The 21,512-nt window shown below is 40.9% G+C and overlaps 1 protein-coding gene across 1 annotated transcript in view; it reads right to left on the reverse strand.

Moving 5' to 3' along the window:
• The window catches only part of lama2 (laminin, alpha 2), a 192,912-nt gene that overhangs the window by 102,683 nt on the left and 68,717 nt on the right, over nt 1-21,512 (reverse strand). The window contains exons 15-19 of the mRNA XM_079255305.1: nt 15,137-15,241; nt 9,869-10,080; nt 9,330-9,441; nt 8,857-8,970; nt 5,799-5,926 (exon numbers count right to left, since the gene is read on the reverse strand). Coding sequence (XP_079111431.1) covers nt 5,799-5,926; nt 8,857-8,970; nt 9,330-9,441; nt 9,869-10,080; nt 15,137-15,241 — 671 coding nt within the window. The remainder of the gene's footprint in view (nt 1-5,798; nt 5,927-8,856; nt 8,971-9,329; nt 9,442-9,868; nt 10,081-15,136; nt 15,242-21,512) is intronic.

Raw genomic sequence — 21,512 nt, forward strand, 5'->3', positions numbered from 1 at the left:
AGCAGTTTAGAAATCTGTTATTAGATTACATCAGCATGGAAATGATGTCTGCCTCCTCAAAGGATCAGTCAGTTGAATTTCACTCTCTCTGGTCTCCTGTGATCAGCTCCATCACTTAGTGTAGGGGGGAGAGTGTGACCTCATCCCGCTCGGGGCTAGGGAGTGGCTGGGTGGCTCAGGTGGCTATGGGTCTGGGGTGGACCCTTGGACGGGGATCTTGGCTGCTTCATTACTGGGGGGGCTAGGTTTCCAGACCTGGCGGGAGGCCTTGGGTTGATCAATGGTTGGAGTTGCCTTTTGGCGGTGGGGCGAGGTCGCTGGCGGGGGCTGGATCGGCGGGTATTGGCTCCGTGACGGGTGGCCGTGCCGCTGTGGGGTGGGCGGGGTGCGGGTCCTGGGCTCCGGTGCCCGGGGCTGTCCCCTGCTTCTCGGGGATGGGGGGGTCGGCCCTGCCGTGGGGGGGTTGGGCTGACCTGGACCTGCCGCTGCAGTGGGGGCGGGTCCGTGCCCTGGTGCCCGGCAGAGGGACCCGGGCCCAAGATAGTTGAAGATGGGGGTGTGCCTGTGTATATATGGGGTGTGTATGGAGGAGTGTAGTGGTACATGAATGTATGGGGGGTAGGGGTGCATGTATGTGGGAGTGTGTTGAGGCATGTATGTGTGGGGGTGTATGTATGAGGGAGTGCGGTGGTGTATATGCGGGGTGTGTATAGAGGATTGTAGCGGTACATGAAGGTATAGGGGGTGAGGGGTGTGTGTATGCGGGAGTGTGTGAGGGGTGTTGGGGTGGAGGTTTAGGGGACTGTGATAGTACATGAGTGTGTGGGGTGTAGGAAGTGTGTGGTGGTTTATATGTGGGGGGTTTATGGGGAGTGTAGTGGAGCATGAGTTTGTGGGGGGTAGGGTTGTGTGTAAGGGGGAGTGTGTTAGGGCATGTAGGTGTGGGGGTGGAGGTTTTGGGGCGTGTGATAGTACATGATTGTGTGGGGGGTTGGGGTTGTGAATGAGGGAGTGGGTGGTGTGTGTGTGTGTGTGTGTGTGTGTGTGTGTGTGTGTGTGTGTGTGTGGGAAGGGGTAAGGGCTTGTGTGTGGATAATCTGGTGTTAAATGCATGGGAGATAGGGGTGTGTATATAGAGGAGTATTGAGATGCATGTGTATGGGGGGTAGTGGCCCGTGTGTAGGGGGGAGTGGGGGGGTGCATGTGTATGTAGGTGTATAGGGGGGTGAAGGGTCATGATTATGAAGGGGGTAGGACTTCAGTGAGAGAAGTGGGGAGTTGTGGTGGTTTGTTCTAGGGTAGGTAGAATGAGAAGGGGTGTTTTGTGATGGGCAGGGAGGTGAGTGGGATGTAGGGTTTTGGAGGTGGACTAATCTTTTGGCTGTGTATCTGTTAGAATGGGTGTGTATGTGTATAGATGTATGTGTGGGTCTGTAGGTGTGTGTGTGTGTGTAGATGTGTGTGTATACCAGGCTGATGGTGAGGGGGTGTGAATGTGTTGGTGTGTAAAGGAGAAGGGAATGCAACGTGTCTCTGGGTGGGGGCGTCTCCTAGGGGTGTGGGGGCGGTGGGCCCTTGGTCTGTCTCTCCTTCTCCCGCCCCTCCTCTTCTTTGCCCCCCCCCCCCCACTTTTGCATGTGGTTCGTTGGTGCCTTCTGGGGCCGGTGGCGGCTCCTTTATTGGGGTTGCTGAGGGCCCTGGTTGTTGGGGCAGCTGCCCTTGGCCTGTCCTGGCCTTCGGGGGCCCCGGGAATGGGGGACGTGCCTCATGCCGCAGGTGGCTCATCTTCTTGAGGGAGGCGCGCTTCCCTCGGGACCTAAATCCCCGGACCCCCCTCCTTCCCTTCTTCCACCACATACAGGCAGGGCGTTGGGAGGTGGACACGTTGATCTGGATGGTGAGAGAGGCCATCAAGGTGGCTTCGATCGCTGCACCCAGCATCGGTTCACCTCCCAGTTTTAATTACACTTAGTCAACATAACACAAAAAACACACACTGACAACACATGGACATATTTTGGGGGGCGGGCCATGCAGTGTGCGGTGGGCGGGGCTGCTTTGGTGGTCCCGCTCCCAACATGATGTGGTTACTTCTTCCCAATTTTAATTGCAAACAACACACACTTCACAATCATTCATAAGCTGGGAGGGAGGGGGTGACAATGGGGTCCTGCCACGCCCCTATTTCTGGGGCTGTGCCGGAGGAGTTTGGGCGGGGGAGTGGTGCTGTTTAGGGGGCCTGGGTCTGGGCTGGCCTGGCGGGGGTGGGACTGCTGCTGGCCCTGGGTGGTGCTGGATCGGCTGCATGTGTGGAGTGGTGGGGGGGCATTGACAGGGGTGGGGGGTAGTTGTGGGGCCCTGATCGGGGCCCTCCTATCCCCTGCTCCCCGGGGGTATCTCACAGGGGACACGTTGGGAAAGAAAGGTGAGGGCGTGCATGAGCCAATGGATGAAGTGGTGACTCAATGTTAGGGTAGAGGGGGGGTGGGGGGATCAGGGTGAAAGAATTTAGGAAAGTGGATGGCCGCTGGGATAGGAGGAAGGGGGGGTGTATGCAGATGGGTGGGGGTGCGTATGCGGGGTTATGTTGGTGGTACAGGGAAGTGATGGGGTGGGTGTACAATGAGGACTGTGAATGTGGATAGAGGGGTGTAGGGAGGTATGTGTGTGTGTAGAGTGGGGTATGCGTGTATGGAAGAATGGGTGATTATAGAGGGAGCAGGGATGTGTGTGTGAGGGGGTGTGTGTGTATAAAGAACGGGGGTAGGAGAGTGTGAGTTTGAGCGTGTGTAAGAGAATGGGTGTATAGGGTGTGTTTAAGGAGGAAGTGTGGATGCGTGTGGGGGTAGGTGGGTGGGTGCATGTGTTCGTGTGCGTGTGTGTGTGTGTGTGTGTGTGTGTGTGTGCACATGTGTGTGCGTGTGTGTGTGTGTGTGTGTTTGTGTGCGTGGGTGCGTGGAGGGTCTTGGTGCTCGGGGAGCGCTGCTGGTGCGCTGCTGGTGCTGCCTGGCTGCCGCTCGGTGGCGGTCTGGGGATCCCGGCCCTCCGTCGGTGTGGGCTGGGCCCTCTGCCTGCGGGGGTGGGGGGTTGCTTCTGGGCTCTTGGGGCCGTGGGGCCCGCGCTCTGTCTGCCCTGGGTGGCCGGTGCCCGGCGGGGCCGGTCCTCGCTGGTCCGGGCCTGCTGGGGCCTGTTCCCCCTGACTGCGGGGGACTCTGGCTGGGACCCCCCTCTGCCTCCTCCTGGGTCGGTGCATGGCTGGCTCCAGGGTGGGGCGGTTGGGGTCTGCGCCTGGGGATGGCTGCCGATGGCCCTGGTCTCGGGGGTACTCCTGGCGTGCCTCTTGCCTTTGTGTGGGAAGGGTCACACTGGCATGATCACCTTTTCCGGAACACGTTCCACTCTGCATGTTCTGCATGTGACACAGTCACCGAGTCGTCACGCAGTTTTATTCACTAACAGCAGCTAGTTTTCTCATTTCTGTTTGTTTCTCATTTATATTTAACTTTTTAGATTCATAGTTTAGTTACTATGATCTAAAGTTGGCTTGTATGTGTATGTATATGTGTTAATACTGGCAAGTGCGTATATGTTTGTACATATGTATGTATATGTATGTGTGTGCATAGAGGTGTGTGTGTATATGTATGTATGTGTATATGTATATGTGTACATATGTATATATATGTGTATATATATATATTATGTGTGTATACGTGTGTGTGTATATGTATGTGTATGTATGCGTGTGTATGTGTGTGTATATGTATGTGTGTGCCTGTATGTGTGTATGTATACATCTGTAGGTTGTTTTCTTTCTTTTTGTTTTTGGGTTATTTTTTAGTTGTTTTTTTCTCTCCCTTTTCTCTCCCTTTATCTCTTTCCCTTTTCTTATGAGGTGTTTCTTCTCCTTTCTCTTTCTGTCTTTTGTCTGTCCTCTCTGGTCCAGCAATACAAACTCTACAATTCAAACAACAATACAAAATAAACATAGAAATAAAATAAAAATTCAGAAAGTCAAGGGGATCATTATATCTATAAAGCTTCCCTTGGCAGAGAAAATTTGCTCAGCAGAACACAGCATCCAGACCATCATTCTGCTTGCCTAAACGCTGGACAAGACAAAAAAAAAAAAAAAAAAAAAAAAAAAAAAATCAATGTCTAGGGAATCTGGTACCTTTGGAATATAACAGCTTTATACTTGTTTCTCCAAAGTGGCAGCCTATCTTCTCCAATTCACTGTAGGGAATACAACGACTACATATAAGTGACACAAACCCCACTGGAGGCAACTAAACTGTTTTTGCAAAAAACCATGCAAATGACATCTATGAAAAGTTATGTTACCATCAAAACATGGCTAAAATGACCTTTTTTTTATGACAAGTGTAAATATATGAGCAAAACCCAAAGACTGGACTGACTTCTAATGATCCAGGGTAAATAACCCTGCTTCTTTTGTAGGCACTAATATAAACATTTTATCAGATGCGTTGATATTACTGCTGACTGCAAGTGTGACTTAAGGGACAGCATGGTTATTTTTGAGGGGTTTGCTGTACGTGTTGGGGGGGGGGGGTAAGGGAAGGGGAACACTGAGACTGAGTCGTCTTTCTTTAGCTCGTATCGTTTTGAGGTTGACGCGTCACGACTGCACGAAAATTCTCAGCTGCTGCTGCCTGTGTGTGTTTGTGCATCTGAGTCCATGTGTAAGCACTCTGATAATACTTAATAGAGCATCTCTCATGTCATGGAAACAGTGACAATAAATGTATGAACAGTCATTTGATTTCTGATCAAATCCTACCCCACAAAGGATTGTTGGTTTTTCAGTTCAGTTTTGGCCACGTTTTAGATGTTTTTATTGCTAGATATTCAGGTTTGACTTTTTTCCCAGAATGAAACACAGCTCCTGCTTCAAACCATTTCCTTCTGACCTGCTGGGGACATTTAGTCAATTTACCATGGCCATTTACTAATGGATCTTTTCATTTTTGTTTGGGTTATCTGCTGTTGGAAAGTTACACTTCACACTCAGACAACAGTGAAGATGGGTGACTGTTCATTAGCCCTGAAGGGAAAGTTTGCTGACGGTAATGCATTTGATGTCATTAGGGCACAATGACATTTATATTCTTCAAATTCTTTTATCATTCTTCTATTGCCTTGTTGCGTGGTACCAGGGTGAGGATCCCTTACTACAGCATCCACGCATTTCCTAATGAACCATTAGAGGAGGAATGGGAGCCTTGCGATGCCACTAAACTGCCTCAGCAATGTTGTTCAGCTCCTTCAAATAAACTTGCAATGTACCGATGAGAAACTCAGATTTTATATTGTATCTGACTTATTAGTTAATTTAGTGATTACAGGTAACCAAAAAATTGGTTGCACACGTATGTACAATTCAACACAACAGAATCTGCTTGTGTAGATCTTTGAATGTCTTCTTGGAAAAAAGCTCTACAGATTTGCCACTATGATTTAATGCTGTGACAGCACATGTTGCTGCATTAGTTATTCCAAGTGTTTTTTTTTTGGGCGAAAATGATGTTGATTTTAATGTAGTCAGTGACATTTAAACCCACAGCAAGATGCTTCCGTCCCTACATTGATTCTTCTACCTGTGGTGATAATATTTCTATCATAATGTCACAGCAATTACATCCCTACCTATAGTGATGAAGCATCCAACTGTGCCAGGAACGAAGAGGATTATGAGGAGCTGGAACTAAACAAAAAGAAAAAGGAAGCGGCCACAAAGTCATAGCAGCCTTAAACTCAGGCCGTTCAGAGCTTACTTGTTGCTTGGAAGATTAAGTGGGCAAGCACATGGCTGGCAGTCCGCAGGTGACCCACGGGTTGCATTGCCATAGTAACCAGGTAAGCAGGTGTCACAGTGTGCTCCAGCAGTGTTATGAGAGCAGTCCTGAAAGAAACAAGCAGACAGTTTATGACAGGAAATTAAGTTAATTTAAAGTTATGTTTGGTTAGCTTAAATGTATTAAGTTGATTATGCAACATAAAATCATCAATGAAAAAGACAGGAGCAAATTGAACACAAATATATATATATAGTTTTTATTCTGCTTGTCACAACATACAGCTGATCAGGATGAGGCACCACAGATTAAGAAGAGGCAGGAAGATTGAGCAAAAAACTATTTTTTTATTCTGAAACACAGGTGTTGCTGCTAGACAACTAAAAAAAACTCTAAAAAACATGGATGGAGGCTGAGAACTAAGCTGACACATATAAGGTGTTTACTGGTTCATCAATGTCATTGTTATTTGTGTGTCAGAGACGAAGAGGAATCAGGTGCCCAAATACTTGACAGCGGTAATCAACTAATTAAGCGCAGGTGCTGGGAATCAGCCGAACGCGAGAAAGGAACTAAATGAAGTGCACAAAGACACACACGGACAAAGACTAGAAACTACGAAACAAGACTAAATTAATATTAAACATTAAATAAATTGCAGGTCAATGTTTGACAATATATTTTGAACATTTATACTTCATAACTAAAGAACTTTTCAAATTAGAAAAAGAGTGTGAGCTTGAGTGGTTGTGTTTGTCTCTGTGTGGCCCTGCGATGGACTGGCGAGCTGTCCAGGGTGTACCCTGCTTTTCGCCCAAAAGCCAGCTGGGATAGGCTCCAGCTTCCCCGCGACCCTGAATTGGATTAAGCGGTTTAGAAAATGAATGAATGAATGAAATTGGAAAAATCAGATAATCCCTCTAAATGTTATTTGTGAGGAGTTTAAAAACTAAAATGCTGGCAGCCTGGAGTATGAGAATAAAAAGAATAGATGTAAACTATCATGTTTGCTAAAGGAGGAGTGCTATTTTTAAATATATGTGTCTACACAAATGAGAAATTCCCCAACAAATAGTATCTGAAGAATTTGCACAAGTGTCACACTGACCTGAAGTGCTGCTTTCCCCATCAAGCTGTCTTAAAAGTTAATCAAGTGACTTACTAAACAACTCAGTTGCTGGATGTAGGATTTAAAACTTATACCAGAGTTCAGATGTTTTTAAGGGATCATTTTATGAATAGTAAAATAGAAAAATAAACATGGTATCAACAGAGGAAGATAGACTTTTCTCTCTTTGACTGATTCATATCCATTTACATCTGTCTTAGCCAGAGAAATAAGCAGTTTTGTGTTATAATGTTTGTCTGTGTGAAATTGTTTGTGTGTTTGTATGGTAACAATGTTCCTGTTGTTTTCCTTCTCATATCAAACAACTCTGGTCTGCTGAAACACGCCTTGGCACATGGCACATGTAAACCTGAGAGTCCACAGCAGTCAGTCATTCAGCTGCAACCACAAATCACCGTCGTCAGGGAAGAGTTGTTTGTGTACATGTCTGCATTTGGGTTTCTGTCACTGCGTATGTATGTGCGACGTGTGTGAGGCTGTGAGTGAGTTAATGTCAAATAGTCTGGGAACATGTGCAAGACAGCGAACACCTCTGCCTGTCTGTCTTTTGTCTTTCTCTGAATGCAAGTCTACCTTTGACACATCCCATCCTCCTCATCTATAATGAAACATTACATGGTAATACAAAACCAAGTCTGTGTGTGTGTGTTCAGTGTCTGTGTGTATCGTGTGGTGTGTATTGACGTGTGTGTGCATTTAGTCTGATGCCATGTGACAGTATGAGCCTGAGGCAGTGGGTAGAATGGGGAGAGAATGTGTGGGGATGCACATCAGAGGGTTAACATGTACTTGTGCGTGTACTGGTCATGGATTATGCAGACATGTTTGTAATGACCACTCGGTGGCAAATCCAGAAAGATGCATTGTCAAAGAAAGTGACTGAGAGAACTTAGTTTCAGTATTTACATCTATGATATGTGGTTATCCAGGTAATTTGTGTCTGAATCCAGCCTATAAGAGCAACTCAGATGTTGATTCTTGACTTTCCTTGCTTGCTCTGATATTGTCCTCTGGTGTTACTTTGATCATACAGCCATGGTGTGTGTTCAAAACAGACAGTGTGTTGATATCCAGTTGCTGGAGTGTGATTTGGTGCCGTAAAGCAAAACACAGCAGTAACATGATGCTCTGGGACAGAAAACCAGCAGGGTGAGTCAGTCCTTGGATGCTGCAGGGCAACTTCAGCCATAGATATTTCCACAATATCAATGTTCCATCAAAACCAGTCAAAAAATACTGAGTTTTTAGGATGAAGAGTTGTATAGTGTTACTTTTAACAAATCCAGTACTAACTTATGCTTCTTTGTGTGAGTTAAATGATGAGCTGCTGCAGAGAGGATGCAGACGACGGCTCTTAAACTTTCACACTGTAGTTGTGTGGTTGAGATTTGATAAAAGCTTTAAAAACTTCCACATGTCTTTAGGGCAATCAATCTTTAGTTTTTTTTTTTTTTTAAAAAAAGCTTGGTTTGACAACTGCACTCCTCAGTTTTTCCAACTCAAGAAAGAGCTGTCAAAAACTCCACCTAGACTCTTCACAGTATTGACTAGAGTAGAGAAAAATAAACTAAAAACAAAGAAGAATATACTCCTTAACACACAAAATATTTAACCCTTAACTGTGGAAATATATTACAAAGTTAAGTGAAACTAATAGTGTTTTGACATGTATAGCTGCAAACACAAACCAAAACATTCAAACATCAATATTTAACATATGCCTCCAGTTTCAAAACTATGTCTTATCAAATTAATTTTATTGTTGAATTATTTTATAAAGTCAAAAAATGATCAGCCATGTTAATGAAACTTTTTAAACCTTGGCTGCTCCCAAAATCTTACATCTGGTAGTTTTCTAAAGACAAAAACTCGTTATTCAGCAAAAGCAGGTGAAATAAGTCATCTTACCAGACAGTGTCCTGTGACCTCATGGCACTGTGTGGCGTGTCCATGGCAACGACAACGTTCACATACACCATTGTACAGGTCTCCGTTAACTCGCCGAAAACCCAAAGTACAGGCCTGAAACACATATTTCCACACAGTTAGAAAGACTGACAGAGTTTCCACTGATATGCCGTTTACATGGCTGACTTTTAAAGACACATTAAAAACATCACATTAGCTTCATTTATATGGTAATCTGTACTTCGGCAGTCCACATTTTTAAAACAATACAATGAAGTAACGCATTTAACAATAATGAAAGATAATTTTGATCAAACTAGACTGAATATGTCCTACGGAAATTATACTGAATACCTTCTACTTACTTGCATACAATGATTAGATGAGTTTAAAAAGTTCTCAGATGTGAACTTCACATGTAATATCTAAACATGTACATCAACACTCTGAAGAAGTTTTATATGTTTATTTACCTCACAGGAAGAGCCGGCGTACCCAGGAGAGCAAGAGCACATCTCTACAGCTGATGCTCTTCGCTCTCCTCTGGCAGTAGGATTTGCTACCTGCATTGAGAATGAGTGAAGTCTGCACACAGAGAAATATGAAGAATAAACCTTGGGCACATTGGTGGTCTATCCATCATTACAGTTAAATAGACATATTTATATTTATGCACAATCAGATCAGTTTAGCTGATTAGGCTTTTACAACTTATGTCCCGAGTTCACTCTCTCAGCAGAATTCACTCCCAGACAGCATTAACCTTCAACAAAATTCAATTGTTTAGGCAACACAAGGTAAAAGTAGAGATTTTTAAAGGCTGTAATAAGGAGCTGCCGTATTTTTTTAAAGATAAAACTAACTTAAAAGTTTTTGTTTTTTCATACAAATATTTTCATTGTTAAATCTAAAATTGAAGGTAGAGGTATCAAGGACCTTTCTGAATGGAATAATAATAATAATAATAATGGTTGTTTTGTTTTTATCCAACGTTTGACATTTTGCTTCCAACCTGTAAACAGCACTGCTTTCTGTGCTGTAAGAGGCCCGCACCATGACACTCCTCACATTGGCCAACACAGACAAGAAATCTCTCCGACTGATCGGTTGTCCCGTCTCTGAAAGTAGAAAGTTCTCTGGGAGGAGAACAATGTGACTGGTGCTGGATGAGGATGGGTACACTGGCAGGCCAAACCTCTTGTCAATAATCTTCATCCCGCCTCCCTGGTAGAGAAAAAGACAGAAAACCATGGCAAACTTTTTTTTTTGTAGCATAAATCTAGAGAAATGACCATCTCCTGCATTTACTATGAATGGATCAAACTGGTTTTTCAAAACACTGTCAGGATAAATTGTGTCATTAGGTAATAAGCTGCAGTTTCCATTGACATTTTGAGAAGCCTAAATGCAAAGTGAACTGAGCCCAAGCCTTGTATCTGACTCTCTCTTGTTGAGAATGGATCAATGACATGTAACAACTAACAAAAAGTGACAAGCGATGGTGAGGTGGGGGCCATTATGCCAATAAACCATTAAATGAAACTAATTGAGAGGATGGGAAGGGATTCATAATGACAGAGAAGCATTAGCAGCACAGAGATGCAGAGACAAAAAGAAATGAAAGAGTTATGGGGAAGAAGAGAGGAAGACTGCCAAGAGCAAATCACCTCAAACTCTGTTGATGAGTTGTTTTAAAAGACGTCGACTGGCCACGTTTTTCTTGCTTTTCACTACTGATTATGAAAAAGATAAACCATCAATTTATAATTTAGTCATAATCCGTCTGCAATCCTATAGATCAATGATTTTGCCTTGAACAGCTACCTGTACAGTGCTGTATGGGCATGCTGGGATCTTCCTCCTGGTAGTACACAATGTTGTAGTTTTCATGGCTACCTTTGCATCTTAAAAGGAGATTAAGGTTTCAGGTATTTCATTGGTTACAGTCTACAACTTTACCACTTGATGTCTCTATATCTTCACCTTCTACTCAAGATGTACTGTCCTGGAACTGTTAGGTGCAATCATTCTCCAACACATCTGAATAAAAGCTGAATTCCCTCAGCTGCAGGTCATCCAGCCCTGCAGAGGCCTGGTAAGGAGCCACTGCTTTGGTTCAGGTGTGCTGAACAAGGGTTACATTTAAAAGTTGTAGGATGGTCGATGGCAAGGGCTGTTCTACAGCTTCTACCTTCCTTTTTGTCGCTGTAACATCCACCGACTGCCTGCTAGCACCTTTTTACAGCATCTTCACAGTAGTTTTTGGTTGCTGTAGGTTTGTTTATCTCAGTTGTTTCTGTACTTTGTCTCTTATAATCTTATTTTTTCCTTGTCATTAGATGTCAATCTTTCCTTTTTGTTAAGCATATCATAAAACAGCTAAGCTAGCACCACAGGCTACAGGGGCCAAATGCTGCAACAACAAAACTAAAGGATGCTGCTTAATTGTTGCCAGTTTTCACCCTTTATCAATTAAAAATAATAGATTATGTAAAAGCCCAAACATTGCAGGAAAATGTTACAAGCCACAACTTCAGCCACCTTTACATAGTCTAGATCACATTCACTTCATTTCAGAATTTTACCACATCAGCCTTCTATATATTCACCTGTCAAAAAGCGCAACTAGCATGGTGCACCCAAAACCTGACAACTGAGCTCTGTGTTCATATTTTATCCTCCCACATTGCATCGGGGTGACACAGCTGTTTGAAATACTTCCATTATATTTATTGCCTGCAATCATTAGCTGCCCCAAGAGCTGGGAATTAAAATCTGAGTTGTGCAATGACTAACACTGCTCTATGTCTTTAATGGTTAAAGATGATAATTCTGATATCAATTCTGATGTTATTAGTGATGATGATGGCAGCAGTGACACTAATGACTATTAAACTGATGACATTTAAATCTATCATGACTTAAGCTGGAACAACTGTTTTACCGTTAGCTTATAATCTTCCTTAAATAGTTGTTTTAAAGAAAGATTAAGATCTAAATCCATGTTTGTACTGTGGATGTTGCATAGTCTCGGAAACTGTTTTTTTAATTTTTTAATGTTAAGCACTTTGAGATGCTTTTGCATGTAAAGTACTATACAAATAACATTTGATTCGACTTGATCTGTATGATTTTTGTTTTCCCCAACAAACAATCTTTGGTCTTATGTGATCAGCAGAAACCACAACTATGTCACAATGTTCTGTATGATCATTCTTAGATTAAACCCAACTTTATACTGACCTGATTACCTGAACAGGCTAATGACGACGCTGACAGAGTCCAGTCAGAAAGCATCTGAAATATTTTTATCATGAATAAACCATTTAAAAGGATTGTAATCTGTTTGGATCGTGCTTTAAATATGTTAATGTAAATTTTTTTTCTATATTTTAACTATTACTTACCTCATTTAGATAATCGCTTTCTGATATTGTACGGTAATTTAGAAATAACGTCTTGAACTAAAACTGTTTTGCAACTAAAGACCAGAACTGGCCAATATGGGTCCACTCTAATGGGGATCTCAACATACAGAAATTTCCAATGCAGACTCATTGTTTTTTTGTGTCATCATGGTAGCCATAGTCATGGTATTTATATTTACCACTTTAGAGTACATAATGATTGACAGAAAAGACATCAGTTAAAAGACACACATACACACACAAAGGAGAAAAAAAGCTGAAAAACAAGAGATTTGTATCCATTTTAATGCTCAATTTCAGGACAAGTGTCTTCCTGCACATCACAAAAGCACGAAACAAAATATCACAACCTGATGCGGAGTAAACAGCAGGGCGAAAAGAAAAAAACAACACAAGACAAAGGCTGAAAGAGAGATAGTGAAGAGGGAGAAAGCTGCTTGACAGTGTGTAGGTGGTTCATTATTGTCGTCATTTGGAGAGGCTTTTTGTTGACAACAAGACCGACACTTGTCCTCCTCTCCTCCTCCTCCTCCTTCCAGTCTGTCGATCTCACTGACATGTCTTTAAATAACACAAACGCACTGGCCTGTGACTGTCCATCTTCCAGTCTTCTCACTTCTATTCATATAACTGTTTGAAATATTTTTGATTTCCTCTTCAATTCTGTTTCTCATTTGCTTTTACTTCTTTGTCATCTTTGCTTATTTACTTATTCTGTTTTCCATTTTCTTGCTGCCTTACAAGTGTGCATTTTCATTAATGTTTCTAAATATATTGCTTTTGTTTTTTTGTTTGTTTTTGTTTTGCAGTTGTGTTTGCATCCCACTAAAATTAAGGCAAGGCCAGTTTGTTTGTAAACTACTTTTCATGTAGAAGACAATACAAAGTGCTTGCCATAAATAACCTGAGCTTAAAAAGAACAGTTTTAATGATTCTTTATTTTTTATTTCTCTTTTGAGTTCAGTATTTCTACATTATCGCAGTCCATGCAGATAGTTTCTCAAATCCCTCCAACTAATTACAATTTCCTCCTCTTCATGTCATCAGTAGCAGAGAGCAAGAGCAATTGTAATTCTGTGACAAAGTAAGCTTACACACAAAGCATCTTTGTTGCATGCCTACATGTTTATTTTGTGTGTATTATATTCCAACACACACACACACACACACACACACACACACACACACACACACACACACACACACACACACACACACACACACACACACACACACACACACACACACACACACACACACACACACACACACACACACACACACACACACAGTGTGTGTTGTCTCGTGATATGGGAAACTTTAACAGTTAACTAATAGTGCTGCTGCTTTGGTTAATGCTGCCATGCATCATATTGCAACCTGCTCATTATAAAGACACAGAAAGAAGGTGGGAGAGACTCCATCTGCATTTTTTATTGCTAAGTTCAGCACTTCTCTGCAAGCTGCAATCTATGTGTATGTGCGCGTCAGTCTGTTTTTAATAGATTTTATACACTACTTCATTTAGTGTTCTTCACCACAGCAAATGCCAATGGCTTGTTGGTAAAGAAAAATAATGCTGAGGCACAAATATATAAATGTACATAACACTTTCTCGGGACATGAGAACTTTGTTTCCTCGTGCCCAAACAGGGTTTCAGAAACATTCAGAGGAAAGTAGCTGCTAAGTGAACTGGAGCTCATTTCAGGGCTCTGTTTTACTTACAGGGTTTAATTGATTGGTTCAGAGAGCATATCTATAGTCAGTGTATACCGGCCAGCTAATAGTAGGAACACTTCCTCTTTGGAGAAGCAAGCCTGCTGTGAAGTTAAGAACTGTACTGAGAAAAATGTCTTTCGTTATATTACAATCATCACAGAGTAACCTCATATAGCCTTCTAACCAGAAACTTCCATCTCTGCAGTCATCAAAATATCTGTCAACAAAAACAATAACCTTACTATAACTGAGTTTGGTTAAAATGTTTTCAACTGCAAACAATATAGCAAAGTTTAAATGGCTTTAAAGGGAAACACGTTGAGAAAGAGTGCATAATGTACATACTAAATGTGGTCTAAATTTAAACTGAATTGACAGGTTTTTCCGTAGGTTTTTGAACTACTTTCATCTTTCATCTATTACTTGTTTAGTTTTTATTTGAGGATGACCGCAGTAACACAGACACTGAAGTATTCTGTAAATATAAACTAAGCTTATGTTTGAGTTATTTGCTTCTCTATTCTGTGTTTCATCACTCCATTCAGTGTTATTTTCTAATCACAGAGACCATCCGTAATGTTCTTTCCTGTTTACTGTTGAGCCAAAAATGACATCATATCCAGTTGCATTTTAATATTTTGCATTTATTCTGTTTTCTTTTTTTTCCTGTTTTCAGTACCACCGCTTATGGAAAAACCCATTACAGGTAGAAGATTCCTGTTGAGGAAATTCCACTAGAGAAGCATCTTGGACTCTATCGGGTCTATTGGATTCTCTGAAGGTTAGCAAGCCAAACGCTATGTTTTATAAATCAGAATAATTATGGCATTTAAACAAAAAAAAAACAAAAAAAAGACATTTTAAACAACTTTTGAAAAAAATGACCTGGAAGGTTTTTTTTTTTTTTTGTCTTTTTTGTTTTACACTCAAGTTTTGAAATGAGGATAAAGTTTAGAGGATAACCCAGCTGGAAGCTGAATTTATTAGTGCTCTCAACAGTTTCAGTTTCCCAGCGTCTTAAGAACTTACAAGACAACATCAAGGACACTGAACGGGTTGGAGCAGAAAAATGGTTCTTTATTAAATGTCAGCGCTCTGGTACTTGTCAAATGTTAAGTGTTTGAAGACATACCTCTATGATGAGGTCAGGCTCTGAGGTGACTCTGATGGCCATTTGTTCTTTCTGGTCCGTCGTATAAGACACAGTGAAGACCACGCTTCCTCCGTACGCCGTCAGCTAAAGACAGATGAAGACAAGATAAAATGCTTGAAAACCACTTTGACATTCACAGGAAATCAGGCTCTGTTGATTCCAGGAAGATTGTAAGTTAAAAAAAAAAAAAAAACATTGGCATTTGCATTAAACAAGAAAGCAAAGAAAAAAAAGCAAAAACAACTAAAGGAGAAGTGACTTAAGGTGTGTGAGAAAGACTGCAGATTTCAGCCAGCATTTTTGCATGACATTACAGTAATAAGATAACTGAAAGCATAATGAATTCATTTGCGATTCTGAGTAAAAAATGTAATCCATCACACAGATTTGGAAACTAAATGTTGTGTGTTTTGTGCCGTTGTGGAAATGCCCCCACTGCATCTTCTAAAAACAACTAAAACCACAGACTGTATTTTAGTAAAACAAATACTTTTAAAATGTTTAAAAAAGTGAGAAAAAATTGGCAAACACTCCAGTCTTTGTTGTCTTGTGGTGTTTCTCTGCAGCGTTTCTGTTGAGTCCACAGAATGAGCTTGAGCTGGAGAAACGCTGCATCGGCATGATCCTGAAATTTATTATTCTGCTCCAACCTGAACAGTAATGGGTGGGGGAGTGAGATAATAATGCCACCATAAAAACAGAGTGAAGGGGACACTGAGAAAGAGAGGAAGAGATAGAGCAAGAGAGAGAGAGAGATATGAAGAAACAGTCCTTAAGAGAGTAAGTGAAGAAGTAAAAGGTAGGCATAATGCCTCTATAAACCTCTTCCATTCTACATCATTACTCTCAGCTTTTAAACCAGGAGGAGGGGATCACCCATTACGCAGCTGACTGAAAAGACACACACACACACACACACACACACACACACACAGAGGAACAGACCTGCAGCGGTACTTGGGTGGATGTTTTATTCTTTAACACTTATTCTCCATCTATTTTCTATTTGCAGATTTGAACTCCAGAGGACAGTAAAAATCATCATTTAAACCCACACTTTGCAGCCCACACACATCAAACACTTGTGCTGCTTGACCTCCTTTCCATTAGCCAAGCTGAACTCCAGACACTGCCTATAAACGTTGCTGTATTTCACTGCAACAAAACAGCAGCATAGTGAGCTATGTACGCACCCCAGGTATAATTGTTTGATTAGGAAAATCCAGGGATTTCATTTAAAATGTTTGTACTCTCACATTCTGGTGTTTTTGTTTGTTCTTTTTTTTGAGACTGAAACATTTTTCTTGCTCTCATCAGAGACTGAGACACAGATCCTCACCCTCTTCAAAAGCTTCATACTTTAAACAAAACAGACCGCTTAATGCCCATATTAATCTCATACTATTGTTTTACAGTGAAACTTACAATTCTGTGCAATACTTACAATTCTTGTGCAAACAATGTGGAAAAAAAGCTTCATTTATTTGTGTATTTTTTACTCAGTCACACCAGTTTTGTTTCTAAGCTTCATATCTTCAATATAGCACCAATGATACCATAAGCCTTTATTTCGATTTTTTTCATTCAATTTTTATGCATTTCAAAATGTAGTAATTTATTTTTACATTTATTCATCCTTGTAATTTAGTTTTTATAAATTTTTAATGCTGTCTTATGGCATTATTATAAATCACAAAAAGGCTACGTCTTACCCGTTTCTAAAGCTGGGCTGGTCAACTGAGAACCAGGATAGCTTTAGCAACAAAATATAGAAAAATATTAACATTTCTGGCCTTGTTGCTAATTAATGCCTTTGTGCTGTCATTATCTTAGTCTACAGTCTAAATAATAAAGCTGTTTTTCCATTGTGACTAATAATTTTTCACAAAGCCCCGAGGAGAAAAAAAAGCTATTTAACCTCCATTTCTTTGTCTCCTCTACTATTGGAATGCAACAACATGTAAACACAGCGAGGGATTTTATTTATTCCAAGGTTAACATGTTGGCAAACACTTTTCACACAATATAACATTTGCATTAGAACTTGTGTCTAAACAATGGGAGAAAATTATTCTCAACTGTAACCCTGGTGGAAATAGGACTTTTTACCAACTAATTAGTCCATTATGAACATAATGCTAACGTATGAACGCAGTGCCACGTGGGAATTAAGTGCTTTTTTTTTTTTTTTTTTTTTTTTTTTAAAAGAAAAAACCTTACTCTGTTGAAACTGTAAACAGACAAACATTTGCATAGAATGAAAACCTCAAGTAATCCATTTATAACTATTCCACAAAACACTGAAAACAAATGTTCCTTTCAGCAGGATATGAGATGAAATTAGCAGCAAAAGCTTTTCCCAGTTGATTCGGTATCTTCTGAGAACTTCAGAATTTTTTTTTTTTTTTTAAATTACTGACATTTCTCAGAAAACTCATTTCTCTGACAGGATCCACAAAAAGCGGAACAACAATCAAAGCTATTGTCATGGTAACCTGGTTGACCCAACTTTACCCTCGGAGGGTGGGTGGATGGTGGGGGTGGGGGGGACAGGTTGGAATAAAGAAATACATTACAAGAAAAAGAAGAGACCAAAGCAGGGCCACAGCAGGAGAGAGAAATTATGTGAAGCTAGAGAGGAATTATGGGTAGTGAAAACGAATGAACAATAAACACTCAGCTGCTACAGACATCAGTCGGATCCCTGTGTGAGCTTGATAAGCCTGTTATTAACTCTATTAATGGCCAAAAGACGACGACATAATCCTCACTGTTAAAACCCTAATCAACAGCCTGACTCAATCTTCATTAGAGTGAAACCCTTTGTCACGGTCATGAGCATCGGTCTGAACAAGTCAGACAGCTTACTCTAATACCATATGTGGGAGGAGGGATAAGGCAATCTAATCTTGTATCGCAACAGGAAGGCTCTCTGTCAAAAAAGGAGAAAACACTAAGAAACACATTACTGAGAATATGTGGGCAATGTATCCTCTGCAGCAATGATGCATAAAAGAGTTAAAACTTATTTACCTTAAATAATTTAACGAAGGGATGCCTGGAACTGACAAGAGGATAGTTCTGATACTTAATTTGCTGCTTATGCTGAAGTGTGGGTTTGACATGGAACAAGAAGAGGAGTAAAACATGAGTCACTGTTGACCCTAGTCCACCTCCAGGGTTCCCAGCAGACCCTTGACGTAATATGACTTTTCTAGAACTTTAAATAACCAAGTCGGTGCATTTTAATGACATGTAACTGTTGGTTTATCCTCACTTTAGCGCTATTATTCTTCTAAAAAGGTCAGTTTCCTGCTTCAGTTTGATTTTCTGGTGAGAACAAGAAGCACAAACTTTTTCAGGAGGTTTTGTCATATGATAATTACAGATCATTATTTTTTAAAAGGTCATATTTTATTAAATCAGCTGGTTTTTCATTGTTTATACAGTAAACTTCCTTTAGACACTGTGTTAATTGAGCCAGTGGGAAGTAAGAACAGATCTTAAGAGATAAGCTATGCATATAAATAAGTATATAGCATATATGAGAGGAGGGATAAAATGTTGGTGTAGAATTTAATAATTACACTATAACAGCTTTGTTTCTCACTTTTTTTTAATATAAAAGCACTGAAACTCATTTTTCTCTCAGTAATAGATCTACAGAGTAACCTCAGTGCATCCTTATGCTGTAATCCCATGTGAATTCAATATAACTATCCAGAATTATAACTTTTGCAAACAAAATAACCCATCTAACCATCATTAGAACTGACTAAAACTAAGTATTAATGTATTTTTCTGCTGAGACACAGCCCTCTACATACTTTACTTGTTTTCTTCCATTTTGCTGTGGTTGAGCTGTTTCTGGGCTGCATCATTTTGGTGGAAAGTTACTGACAACATGAGAGATAAGGAAAAAAACAAAACCAATTCATTTGTCACACATACTCTTTGCAGAGAGTAAACTTAATATAAAATCCCCAGACGAAGCAGCTTCCAGCTAAATTGAGGGATATTATGTTTAAAAATGTGATCACTTCGTTTGCATACCATTGAGCTGGATTTACTTGGTTCTGCAATGGCCCAGTCCATATTCCATACCATTTGGCTGCATTGAACTGCAGCTGGAAAGTAAAAATTTCCCCAACAAGGAAAAAAAATTAAAATCCCACAAGACATCAAGTTTGCCTGTAATTTGGACAAGTTTTCGGAAAACCCTGAGAAGTTTCAATCACAAAAGCTTTAACTTTATTCCAGTGTATATGTTTCTGGTATCTCTATTGATTGCCAGCACATAGGCCGAGTCCCCGAAGCGGCCAAGACTAACTCATTTGGTAAAATTCCACTCTCCAACCAATCTCATTCACCCTTCAATCAAATAAGGTTATAAAAATGTAAAAAAAAAAAAAAAAGCACTTTGGATCCTTCCCCACAGTGATATGACACAAAAACAATTACAAACACCCAACTCTATATGCTAATGTAATATAACATTAATAAAGCATGGACGAGAATAGGGAAATAAATGCAAATGACCTGTTCCAGCTTTATTCATGAGCTTGCTCTGCCAAATACAAAGTTGGTAACAACAGAGAAAGTAATAATGATGAGCGTGTCAATGATAAACAACTGACAGCAACTCAGAAAAAAGGTGAGGCAGCAGAGGAGATGATGTGCTTGACTGTTGGATCAGTTGTGTTTGTAAACAAGGAGCTTTGAAAATAAGAAGACATGGTTATTTTATAGCTGGTTAAATTTCAGATGATTATATTTTTGGCTTCACAGATCCATTTCATTTGAAGAAACAGAACATTGTGTTTTAACACAACATGCAAAATGAAGCCATTTTTGCTGTTGCAGCATTTAGTTACAGTTGTGGAGATTTAAGCATCAGGCTACAGTGGAAGGCAATTACATTGTCAATGTATGTAGGAAGTATAAATCAAGCCGAACTGCTTGGTTCATCGTGCTGAAAATATTTTTCAGATCTTGACAATATTGCTACATTGGCTTCAAGTGTTGTGAAGTCCTGAGATTTTTCTTCCAGCTTTTGGAGTACAACATCACAAAATGGCAGCTGATGTGGGAAGGTTGGGTAAACAGAGAGGGGATGAAGAGGAGGAAAAGATCAGACAAAAATCTCCATGTTTCTTAAAATGACACATTCAGAAACAAGAACCCATAGGAATAAAAAAAAAAAAGAACCCACTTAGACATACCCTTACACGTTTACTTCACAAACTGAACATTGTTAAACTTATCTCCACAACGCTGAGATGGGGGAGTTTCTTATTTGCATGATCACCTGCAGTTTGTCAGGACTGAAGCAGCTCTTGCTTACATATAGATGAGATGAAAGAACACTTCCGAAAAAACGCGTTGTGGTGTTCTTGACTCCGTGATGCGCATTATAACCATCTAATGCACCGTTCCGAGTTGTTTAATCCGCTTTTACTGCTTATTTAGGAACTATTTTACGTTGGCCTCAACGTACTTTTTATGCCAAACAACCACTGTCAGTCTACAGCGTGTTTTTCTCATTCACCTGTTAAAAGACAGCTGATCTGAACCAGCTGATGAACACGTTGCTATGGTAACACCTCGTTACGGAAGGAGATTACAGTGATCAACTCGCCAAACTATGTATACGAAAATAACGCAGCCAGTTCTCACTGACAATGGTATAAACTATGTTTAGGTGAACTTCCACAACCTACTGCAGTTATTCTACACTGACCTGCAGCCGGAGCCAACTGAGACTGGCCGTCTGGGAGTGCTTTAGGACGGGGAGAGGCTCCCGCTGCTCGTTCGTTACAGTAACTGCAGAACAATGTGCCTTCAAGTCAGTCGCCAAAACACCAGAAAAGTCTCTAATAACTCCAGTAAAAGTTGCTAGATTTGTCGCAAGGTGCTTTTAACAAAAAAGTCGCCAGATTTAGCGAGAAATTTGCCAAGTTGGCAACAGTGTCTATGAAACCAAAGCGGCTGTGGAAGGAGTTTACAGCACAGCGCTGCAATGCCAGTGATGCTCAATTAGCAACTGAAGACAGCAGGAGACAAAACTGCAAAGAGAAAAATAACTGCACCCTTTTATTTTTATGATTGTTGAAAACCCAGATCGTAACTGAGATTGAAATCCGATTAATCGCCCAGCCCTAGCCCAGACACCCTCATATGTAGATTGCAATATGCTTCACTTGTGGGAGTCAATCTAAAACCTTTTGCACCAGCTGAAGTGCTCAACAACCAGTGGAACACAACACACAGACCAAACTGCTGAACCACCTTCAGAAGTGAAATCTTATCGAGCATCTGCAGGATGCACCTCCACAGGCCCATCTAATGAGGCTCT

This window comes from Telmatherina bonti (genome assembly GCF_933228915.1).
Source record: "Telmatherina bonti genome assembly, chromosome: 16".
In the NCBI taxonomy this organism is placed as follows: domain Eukaryota; kingdom Metazoa; phylum Chordata; class Actinopteri; order Atheriniformes; family Telmatherinidae; genus Telmatherina; species Telmatherina bonti.